The following is a 12,034-nucleotide window of genomic DNA, read 5'->3' as shown; positions in this document are numbered from 1 at the left end:
CGTGTAGAATAACACTATGAGTATGACTAACAACGTCTTATCCATAATTCGCTCAACAAATTACTGATTACCCGGTTAGAAAATGTGAAAATTTATTGATAATTGATTGTTAGTATCATTAACAACATCATTATTCAAGACAGTACACTTCATTCGTAAAGTAAATTGTTCAAAATTAGTACAGTGATTAATTTCTCATTAATGAAGCTCATGAATGGTTTGTTACTGAAATATTGAAGGTAAAAATCATTAATCAGGGTTTACCCAATGATTTGTTTAGTAATAGATGGCTTTTCCTCCGACCTGTTTTACTCTTTCCACCACAATTTAGTGTGCCATTACATCGCACCACTGACCACCTTGATATTTACTTTAATCCAGAGGTTGACGTTACCTTTTTAACCCGAGTTAAAAGCTTAAATTTAACAATATTCACATGTTTACACGGATTAGTCTGCCCTCGATTCTCCCCACCTCTTATTATGTTGAATTAAAGTATTGATAAACGTAAGCACTGACGTGTGTTGTGTTTACATATAGTGGTAAATTTTTCTGATAACTACTGATTTAAAAGTATCCATTCCGTTATGCGAATTCTTACATGCACGTTTAAACTTTAGTTCAACAGCACGCTAATTTTTCCTGTCCACCAGTCAAGATCAGCTCTCGCTACTCATTATAAGCCACGATTTCTCCATGGTGTCCTTTGAAATTTGATCTTGACAATCGATATGGCCCTTGACCAACCTTTGATTACAAATATCCTTTTGGCCTCCGTAGACTTTTTAACTGAACTCACCTTCTCGACTTTTTAGCGTATATTGAATCTCTACTCACTTGAACGCCCTACACTCAACAAACAATCAACGCTCGATGATGACAGATGTTAAATGAACACCAGAAGTGGGAATGCCCTCCTCAAAACGTAATAACGCTGTTTCAAAGGCTCAACGAGAGCTCTACACACGGATTCTAGACAGTGACTTTCTGGTGTTTCAGATAGACGGCCTGGTGGTTCTGAAAGTTAACAACGGTTTGTTTTGTACTTTGTTCTTTGTCGTTTTTGTTAATATTCAGAATTCAAGTGAGTAGGTTAATTGGTTTATTAGGTATTTATGATTGTTAATCAAAGAAGAGTTGTGTGTTTATGTTATTTTTCATACCATTCATATTTCACAGTCAGCCGCTCTGACATGTTTAGTTACCTTCCTTCTGGTAAGTTGGCAGGATGATACAAATACCTTATTTCATTTTGATCATACGTATTACGTGCATTACCATTTTTACTAGCAATAAGGAACTATAAGTAACGGATGGGTGTGCATGTCTAATGTCAATCCGTTACTTTATAGAAATCTACAAATTGAGCATGTCGTCCAGCATTTTAACTGATCACCGCATCTCACGCCTATTTTTTATACATCCGACGTCAAGTCTCAACTGTGAAATGTCAAGTCTCAACTGTGAAATTTCAAGTCTCAACTGTGAAATGTCAAGTCTCAACTGTGAAATGCAGAGACCTGGATCAAAATATCTCCGTCATCTACTGAAATTTTTAAACTTTTCTAAGAAAAGATTTTTCACGCTCAGTCGCATACATTGAGTACATTGGGAGTGTAGACTTATTCAATGACCATTGTGTACTGCTTCTCATGTGATTAACTACATAACGTTTAATGAACGGTAAGTAAGTAAGCAGGATTACTACACTTATCAATTATTTTATATAAAGTTTAACAGTGGTTCCTGTTAATGGGAAACTCTAAAATCTGGTCTTGTCTAACTTCTCGCACTGGAAAATGTGACCCTGGCCCTTCACAAGAGTAAATTAAAATAGTTCTTGAGTCCTCGTTTATGGGAGAAGACCATTGGTCAGTGACCAATGGTCACACCCCCTGAGTTAAATATACCACTGATGACGAAGTGTGCTAAATAACTAATGGCCGGGCCCTCTCTAATGGTTTGAGTGTATTAAGTATTTATCTACGTTGTAATTCATATTAACTGCAGCTCGCTCCAGATATTTAATTGCTCGTGGACGCGTTGTCATTGTGTGATATGGATATAATTCCTTTTTTACTTTTTTACGAGAACTTGTGCTAGTTATTGAACGACCTTCAACAGAACGATTCAACAGCTGATGGTCATCACTTTTTGAGCACTTTTTTTTTATCAAGACACTTATTTTACTTCGGTGTATTCCAACAGCCACATTGTTACACAAGTGCAACCAGCCAATTACAGGAAGCCGAAGGATCTTTTTGGCCAGTGACGGTTAAGGTAGTGTGTACCATACTTTCTTCGCCCGAGACTTTGCTGCAATGTGCAGCTCCTCATTTAACCCTCACACCCGATTTCTCGAGTATTCGGCTGAGTAGACCGGGGGGCTGCATAGACCACTCATGATCCTTAGCTGAACGTCGACGACGCTCACCCCAAGACCAGGCAGTCAGTGGGATTCGAACTCGCAACCTAACGATTGTAAGACAGGCGTTCTAACCAACTGCGCTACCTGGCCGTAAAAACTAACTTTAGAGTTTTCTCAAAGCTCGCACAGTTCTCGTTATTATCCATATCTACCATGTCCACAACAAAAGCAAGGCCTTTAATCACTTATCAGAGCTCAATTTAACCCGTCTGAGCGTCTGAAAGTAAAGCATGGCTACCTGAGATACTTGTCACTTATTCCAGATTTAATTATGGGAATTAATTTGTTTTGGGCAGCTGGTTGTGACTCTCTCCGGAGGATAAGATACCACCAGACTTATCCTCTGCTTGGTGTACAGAGTGCCTGATATAATGATATTGGATACAGGATGTACTCCAGAATAATAACTAGCCTGCCCGTTGTTGGCAGAGCTAGCCTATTAGTTAGTACCTGTATCTCCGCCAACTATAATTATTACTCTCAGAGTGTCTTAGTGGGTGTTGACATCAATTAATGTGAGCCGAATGTTTACCTAATTTTGAACAAAAGCCCCTAAAGCGACACAGATGCAGCATAAATATGTTAATATATGAGCATGTTTAAGCATATGCAGGAAACCTATACTTTTAACTTGAACAGTGATATGGTTTGTTGGTAATGGCATGGCTGTCACGATCTCTCCCCTTGATCAAGTTGATTAAGACCACTATATTGTTGTTACCCAACTGAGCCCTGACGTAGGCATCTCAAAGTGGGCCTCGTGATTGATCATAATAGTAGGTCTTAATATATTTTATCAGAAGATGATATAAGCATACATGAGTAATGAGTATGCAGCGAGATCTCAATAAATGTGTTCCCTCAAGAGTTTACTACAATAGATTGGGGGGGGGGGGGGGGCTAACAGTTCAATGTTATAATCCCCTGAGTGTTGCCGACCTTTAACGTAGTCTGATGACCCTCAGCAATAAACAGCGGAGAGCCTTGACAATCATCGGTTCATGACAGTCGAGCACGTGATACGCTTTAATTTCGATCGATCCCGAACGTTATACCTGTATTATGACTTTATAACTGAGCTTATAAGTTGCCTGTGTAATTAGTTCTTGAAATTTAGAGATCATGGTCACACGAACGTTCTTGTATTGTGTTGACAGAGATAGTATTGAGATAGAGATACTGTCCAGCAACTTTAATATAACCCCGGTCCACAAACAGTTATTTATCTTTGAAGGGTTGTATTTTGTTTTGCGCGCTGGAACTGAAAAGACATTCACTGAAAAGATATTCACTGAAAGTGAAAAGATATTTACTCAGATCCTGATGCCGATGGAAACAGGTACGTGAAATAAAATAATACTATTCTTTTTACTTGTTTTCGCATTTTTAATTGTAGGCAATTTTTGCAAAGCTACAGAGAAAACAATCATACCTAGATAGCTGGCTAGCTTCGTTTGGTAAATATGCCAACTGCCAAGAGCATTTAACATACATACAATCAACAGAAGTTGCTAAGTTTTTTACACAGTACGTCATAATTAAACTCTCGACACCTAATTTTGTCCGGATTCTCAGTTTACGCTCGCTCATGGCACCTGCGCTCGCTCTCGTTCATTTGCTCTGTTTAATTTCTGACTTCAACGAATTTTTAATCCTATGAAATCACAACTTCCACTGTTTGGAATTTTTAAATCTGAATTAACTAAGACCGATTTAAGATGATCAAACGATTCCGACACGGAATTGCTAGACATAGGCATAATAACTTTGGTTCAATTAACAGAGTTGTTTTGGATCCTTTCGTTTGTAATTTCTCTGAAGAATTAATTGTTCCTAAGTCAGATATTTAAGTTCAGCTGGCCATTACCGTACTATTCAGTATTCATATTTCTTAATTGTTTCATTTCAAATTTGTCAATTTTTGTTGGTAGTCTGTAACAAACAGTCAAGTTGTCGCAATGCGGATTTCCCCGTCCAGTATAGCTTGCTGCATCACCGGGGGTAGACCATCCAGCTCTCGAAAGCCTCTTAAAGAAAAAGTAATAAAGACGAAAAAAGACATGAAAGATGCTCGGTCAAGACCTGAATATCGTCACATTGCTATGGATAACAGTCTTTGTATGTTTTTGTCAAAACACTCCCTTGATGGTGGCAACTCTTCCGTCGCTGATCGTGAGTATATGGAATGCGTAAACATTGAGGTCGCCAAATTGTTATCAGTATGCATTATATATCAGTGTTATTTTATATCATTACCAGTGCATTACAGTGCATATAAACTATAAGGCTTCTCACTCCTTAAATAATCATTCACCAAAACAACCGCCAAATTCTACTAGGCAACAAATTGCTTAAAGATCAAACCCAAACACTACTCTGACTACATCTTAAATTTCGAGACACGTCCAGGAAGCATCATGTTTCGGCCTCCTCCTCTCAAAGAATGCATTACCACGTTATTTTGAGGCCATAAAACCAATACCTTCCTCAAGACATGCTAATGTGTACTGTGTAGCCATGTGTAAGCTTCGCAGATTATGATAATAATATGTTAATAGGGTTTGGTATGCTGCTGCAATGGTATATTTTATGTATTGTGATAATCAGTAGTATGTATTGTGATAAATAGCAGAACAGTTTACCGAAAGTCATTACCGGATTTGCACTGGGTTTAAGCAGGGACTTTCCCTGACATCTTTACTAAAGATGCTTTAGTATCTAGGCGACTGCTATTATATCTGGGTTAGAATTGAGTCTTGGGCGCTTCAGTACGTATTTTCGTTTTGAGCTGACTGGCTCTTTGTGTTCAGTGCTATATTCGTTCTTTGTACACTAGGTTTTGTCTTTCAGTAGTTCTTTTTAAATTTCAGTTTCCAATACTTTATTGAACATTGATCCGCAAGTTAACGACTAAACTCGGAAGAGTATATGTTTGGGACAGCGGGCCGACAATCTTCGGCATTCGGCAATAGCTAAACGAACAATAGCTAAGCTGGTAGCATATGCGGCAGTTTTTGTGTACTCGATGCCAGCTGACGCCCATTCTCATCCGTCGTAGAGGATTAGTGAACAGCAGTCTTCGTGATTAAGCACGAAAGATGGACAGTATTAGGTAAATTGTTACTTCACAGTAGCAACAAATTTTAGAGTCATTTAAAATTTTGGGCAGGTCAAATGATCCAAAACGTCTGCAATTAACAAGAGATTTTCGTAATCTGACCATGTTTGAGTGTCTCCCCGAGCCACTCCTGGTCCTGCGTCCAGTAGGTCTATGAACGGGATATTGTCCATGTAACAGTAGGATTTATATAGCTCTAATGGTCGGAACAATGAGTGTTATTACTTAATTGCTGTTACTCTCAGACTCTCTAGCATCCCGGTTATTATAGCCACAGTTTGGCGGGCCCAATGAGTACCGGGGTTCTGTTAACCTTATGGTTTTAAGCAAATTCTCGTGATCTATGAATGAGGCGCATGTGAAGGTTATTATGAATATTAATTCAGTTGTTAAAGCGAAGATGCAGTTCTGTTATTAGTTTATGGTGTAGTAAATATGTTTTCAATTTGGTGATCTTCCCGAGCTAAAAAACGTGTAAATTTATATACTACCACAATAACACTGATGGTAGTAATGATTGCTTCAGCTCTATCAATCAGTAGTGATAAAATCACAACATTTGCAACAATTACTCCCACGACCATCAACCAATATACCGGCTGCTTTTTCATCTCTAATTTGGCACGGCGGCACGCCTGATATAAAAAATTTTGCTGTTCCAATTTTATTGTCTGACTCGATTGTTTCTCTGAGTGGTCAGCACTTACAGAAATTCTGGTGTGAGCCTGGACTCTGGAGTGATAATAATATTGACAAAGTCTGCAAGGGAAACGTCAGCCTGTCACTCGTCAGTGTTAATTGACCATGAATTACGTGTCCGACCACCTTCACAAGTTCAGGGCTGAATTGTTACTTTAAACGACCCGCGGCTCCCATTTGTAGCGTCCTTTCCCCTCCATAACACGAAATTGGCCTGTGAACCTTAACTAACTACGTTACCAGCAGGCTGTATGCCATAGTACGGTTATTAATGGTCCACTTCATGGGAATTAACTTGGGTCCTGGGAACTATTTTAAGTATTATATCTGTACCTACTCAGAGAGACTTCCGTCTCCATTTATATAACATATAACAACTTTACATGTAGAGAAAGGAGGATAGAAGCCGACCAATTATCATTATGTCCTATGTCTAACGACGGCTAATTTGATAAAGTTTGAGCTGTAATGCTTTATTTGTTGTATCTTCTGCTTTTGGCAGTCTGGCAACCTTGGAATAGTCTCCTTTTGATGCATGTTTGGAGTTAAGCGCCTTCAAGTTTCGTCAATGACGGTGTCAACTACATAATTGTATAAAGAATGCTTATCTGGAAACTTTCCGAATAAAAGAATAAATAACCTTAATTTTCTTGAGTTGTCGTAACAACATGTAATTATATAACTTATTTTGCTTCTAACATATCGCTCTCAGTAAACTTATTCTCTAATGTTGATTTTCATTCAATGCCAAAGACGTGATGCTGATGTGCATTTTCTGTACAGTTGTTTGTTAACGATCCTTTCCTTGTTGCAAATTTGTTCCTTAAGTTTTTTAAAGAGTGACGGGAAAGTTTCAAGCGCTTTTATGCAGTTTTACAATAACTTGTTGATCGCTTTAAACGTCCTGCCGACTCATTTCTTCGTTTAACCATTTGTTTTTAGTATTAATATATGTCCGTCTTTTTGTATAGGGAAAACCATTGAGTGTAACCGTATTTCTAACTGCTTTTATTCGCATAGCTCCTGAACACCTGTCGTGATACTCTCTACTTTTTGTGTGACGTCATGAATATGAAGTAAAAGACTTAAACGGGACAGAAGAAGAAGAAAAAAGAGGAGAACAAACACTCACTAGTGGATATGAAAAATTTGAAGTGTTTCAAGATGGTGTGGATGTGTGCCGGCGACAAATCCGGCACAACCTGTGAGTTAAATTAGAATTCTTTCTGGAATATATAAGAAGATACTTTGCGTATCACTATCAGTGGAATTTATCGCCACTTGTAGGCTCGTTAATATTGGCTTAGGGCCACCAGGAAAGTTAATGCTGTAGAAGCTCCAATAAATTAATTTGTTTATGAAAGTTCTTACACGAAGCCAACTGCCTAGAAGAGTCCAATTTGCGCGGAGAGATAAATACGTTATGCCCGACTTCTGGATAAGTCCTGGATAACAGCCAATCTTGTTTGTAAACTTCTATCACTTAAAAATGTGACAAAAAGCCGTCAAGCAAGTCAAATTTTGAGGTTTAAAAAATGTAACAAAATGCAACAACTAACAAGTTGTTTATGAATAGTACAGATTTATCATTTGTAAGGATTACTTCAGGCATGTACAAATGGCAAATACGGTGTGAATTGTCTAGTTTTGTAGTAAATTCTAACACCCATTGTACAATATTGTCATCAAGTATAATTTAGGTCACTTTTTTTTAAAGATTACGTGTAGTGACCTGCATTTCTTGATGAATTTCTATTAGGTTGGAGAATTGTTATTATTAATTAGCTTGCATTGCATGGGATTTCGTGCGAGAACGATCAAAAATTTATTGTTAAGACTTCTTTGAGTTGTTACAGCTTGAAACGAATTTGTGATAGCAATCTTTGATTGGTAGAAAAACTAAGGCTTTACCCATTCGCTAAAATATATGCTTAAAGTAAATCAGTGGAATGAGCCTACCGGTTTGAATGCCATGTGGGTTCGCTAGAATGTAAACTAATCTTACTGATTTGTTTTGCGCTTCCGTCAACCTCTTTCAAACTTTCACGGTTACTCGTATCCGCGATATTCCGACAATTTCAATCTCATTGTAGTAAGAGCTTCTTATCCTCTGAATAAACCGATGAGATAAACCGCTCACTGCAGTACGAGCTACGTTGGTTGCCTCATCACAGAAGGCTGTTAAGTTGGTCGTTTTTCCACTGTGTAGAGTAATTCCCACAGAAATCTCCCAAATTTCTGCCCGTGCGTACCACTACTATTCTTGCACGCGTTTACTTTACTCTTTTTATAATCAACAAAATTCTATTAATAATTGTTAAGGTAGTGTTGATGGTAAGACTACTTCGTTTATGCGAAATTTGATGGTATAGCATTATCCTATTGTTTTATATTTAGTAGGCTTGATCACCCTCCCAACCTCTCATTTGTATGCGGAATAATAATTAATTCAACAAAATTAAGAATTAAGTTCATCTTATAAAATGCTTCTTCATTGTTAATTTCGTCGAAAAGGATTATTTGAAAAAGACGATGGTGCGGGCGGGCGGGGGGGGGGGGGGCCGGGGGGGGCCGGGGGGGTGTGCGGGCTTAAACATGGAATTTGCGGGCCATTATACTTATACTCTGATCACGCTTCAAAAATAATCCTGGTAAAAATTGAGCTTTGCATGCGGTATCTGTAACGTAAAGCAAATAAGTAACTCCATAGTTTTTACATCAAGTAATTACCATGCACTACTTACAAGTAGTAGTTTAAAACAAGTTCTTACTTTTAGTGAGCAATTTAGTAGCGAAAAGTAACAGTAAATTACTACTTTAAACTTTAAGTAGTAATCTACCGATAATGTGTTAATGAAATAACGTTAAATTCGCCGTTAACTTTAATAATGAACGGGTTGTTTCGTGTGTGGTTCTAGATATCTGTGAGACAAGAAATTGGGTTGTATTAAAACATGACAAATACAATTATATGTTGCTTGATTATGTTACATTTTGCGCCATAACTCAGAGCGATTATTTTGTTGTAACACAGTATCATACCAAATATTCAAATATATTTAGTAATTTCCTCAAAGCAAAGTTAATTACATAGATGATACGTACGAACTCTACGAACTCCTCAGTGACAACGAACTCTACGAACTCATCAACCCAAAATTACGAACTCTTGAGGAGTTCGTTTTGTACAACTTACGTAAAATGAAATTAAACAGAAATTGTATTTACAATTCAGCCAATTCAACACATAACATACGATTGTAAAACAACTAAATATATTGGTACTTGAAACTTCTACCACGCGTCGCGTGTACACTGTACATTTCACAGTACAAGGACTGGTCGATCGACTATCAGAGATCATGCGAGAAATCCTGAGCTGATTACTTTTTAAAAAAAACATTTTCCATGTTTATTTTTGAAAAATTGACTAACGAACTCCAACGAACTCTAACGAACTCCAAATTTTGAACGAACTCCACGAACTCTACGCCAAAAATCAACGAACTCCGCATCTATGAAGTTAAATGATTTATCCGTTCAATTGTTGATGAGAATGATGACCCTTTCCTATGCAAGCCTATTTATTCTAGAACAATTGCGCGGCGTCTGTCATCGTATAAATATCGTGATATCCTTATTTTAAATCCTTAAAATGCTCATCTCTTTAAAGTTTTTATTTAGTCTTCTTTGGGCTTTATTAAGTCTTTATTTAGCTTTTCAGGTTATCCCATTCAATCTAACTTATTTTCATCGTCCTGGAAAGGATTTTTGGCTGGTCAAACAATACCCCTAATTTTAGGCTTATTTTTGTCTGTACCGACTATATGTGCAGTAGTAGACTTGATTTCTCTTTAAATATAATCTCTTTGTCTACAATACTAATAGCTCTCTTCTCGTTGTATTTACCGTAATTCATCCACAATCTCCTGGAGCTGACATACTTTAACATTTCCCTTTTGGCGCCACAAATCCTCAACTAACTGTGATTTTCCATCAGCTCATCCTTGCCACGTTTTAAATTCTCTACTTCTCTAACTATATTCATAACTTTTCTGTTCTCAACTTGTCAAACTGTATGTATCTACAGCTCGTGTGACACCTTTCCATGGAAATTTTGGATTATTCGAATATCAATAATCCAAAAAGGAATACAATAGAGAAGTATTTCAAGTATCCGTCATCCACTGCAACACTTTGTAAGGGTTAGAATATGTGCTGTTTTATACAACAGTGGTCTGATAAGTTTGTCACTGTCCCTTATTTTTTGTTATGTCAAAAACCCCATTTTCACTACACCACAAACTTTCCAATTCCTTCGTCCCTCCTGGGCCTCTCTCTCTCTTTTCTCTACCTCCTTCTTATTCTAAAGACTCATTGTTTCCGTGCCAGAACTTTAGTCCCTTATTTACAGTATCGTTTTTCACTACAACGTGGGGTTAGCGATTACCCCATTACTCCATTACAAGAACATGCACACTACAAATATATATACAGATAAGAGGGCTGCTGTGCTAGGTGTATAATAGTTGCTGTCATGGCAGACCACGGACACATCATTACCCTCCCTCTATCCACTGAGTAGTAGGTGACCAATACCACCTTGTACGTGCTACAGGAGGACACCAGTATATCTAGTTCTATGGTGCCTGCTATTACCAATATCCTTATTGAGTTCCCCCTTTTCCCATTATAACTCCTTTATAAATAATGTAGTTCAAAACTCCTCCTCTCTCTCACAACTCACTGACCCTCTGTCTTTTGTGGTGTAAATGTAATTACTTCTCCTTTTTTGTAGTGTAATTACCAGCCTCTCTCCGCCGACAATTGCAATGAACTGTGAGTGTGCCCTACCACTCAGCTGCCAACTGTTCAACCACCAGGTTTCATAGCTAACAATTCGGTGTGTGTCTATATTTTCAAACGTTTATCCTATGTTATAAATATCTCAGTTTAAAGTAGTTGCACGTATTCGACACCCACTTTTAACATCCAGGCTGCCTGTACTGATTTTGTCACATCTCAGTCTGGATCGGTTTGTTTAGTATGAAGCATTCCAGGCAGTTCAGTCTGGATCGTTTTTATCTAGTATGAAGAATCCCGTACTAACCAGTATTAAGGTACGGAGTATTCTCTAAGTCTAACTTCGCGTCCATTTGGGCCGTGAGAAACCTTTCGCCTTTTGAGTTATCGAAATACTAGATATTTCAGATATGATCTTGTTAAAATATTTCATCACCTATCTCATAATTCTTTCACCATTAGTAAAATCATGCTTCTTCCTTAACGCCTTTTTTCAAAGATCTTATTTGAGCTTGAAAATTCATCATTTACTCTAATTTGAAAAGCTTATTTTTTATTCCACTGCTTTCTTATACCAAGCTTCTCACTTCACAATCATCAAAATCAAATGGATGCCTTCCATGCTCCACGCAGTTTACTTATCATAACAAAGGAATGTTTTAAAATAACGACCATCTCCGCAGCAGAAATAAAAATATTGTTGCAGAATAGTATTTACTAAGTACTTAAAGTTAACAACTATCATTCTTGTCATGAGGAGTGTGACTCACTTGTGGGGTGACAATAACCTCTACAACCTGTCCATTAATGCATTAGCCATGATTAAGCTGTGTACACTGACCTGGTGCAACATTCCGGATATGAAGTCGATAGGTAGCCGCCTCTTAATAGACAATTACACATCATAACCACACCAATATCCCCTATATACAGAGTGTACGTGCAGTGTTAGGGTTGTTCCTTTGTGGCTGTTTGGCTGACTTTGC

General features: G+C 37.7%; 1 protein-coding gene across 14 annotated transcripts in view; it reads left to right on the top strand.

The window, feature by feature from the left end:
* The window catches only part of LOC134814670 (dual specificity calcium/calmodulin-dependent 3',5'-cyclic nucleotide phosphodiesterase 1C-like), a 55,083-nt gene that overhangs the window by 21,557 nt on the left and 21,492 nt on the right, over positions 1 to 12,034 (top strand). For 2 of the 14 annotated variants that reach the window (XM_063822847.1, XM_063822840.1), the window contains exons 1-2: positions 816 to 1,033; positions 1,180 to 1,215. The exons of 8 other annotated variants lie outside the window; for them this stretch is intronic. In XM_063822847.1, the coding sequence (XP_063678917.1) occupies positions 910 to 1,033; positions 1,180 to 1,215 (160 nt within the window). In that variant the 5' untranslated portion in view covers positions 816 to 909. Of the gene's footprint in view, positions 1 to 809; positions 1,034 to 1,179; positions 1,216 to 7,263; positions 7,450 to 12,034 lie in introns of those variants that run through there. 4 more of the 14 variants (XM_063822873.1, XM_063822855.1, XM_063823042.1 and 1 more) reach the window with 2 other exon arrangements.

This window comes from Bolinopsis microptera, chromosome 1 (genome assembly GCF_026151205.1).
Source record: "Bolinopsis microptera isolate Bmic1 chromosome 1, MBARI_Bmic_1.0, whole genome shotgun sequence".
Lineage (NCBI taxonomy): Eukaryota > Metazoa > Ctenophora > Tentaculata > Lobata > Bolinopsidae > Bolinopsis > Bolinopsis microptera.
The sequence above is the reverse complement of the archived record's forward strand: the minus strand, read 5'-3'. Positions and strand labels throughout refer to the sequence as shown.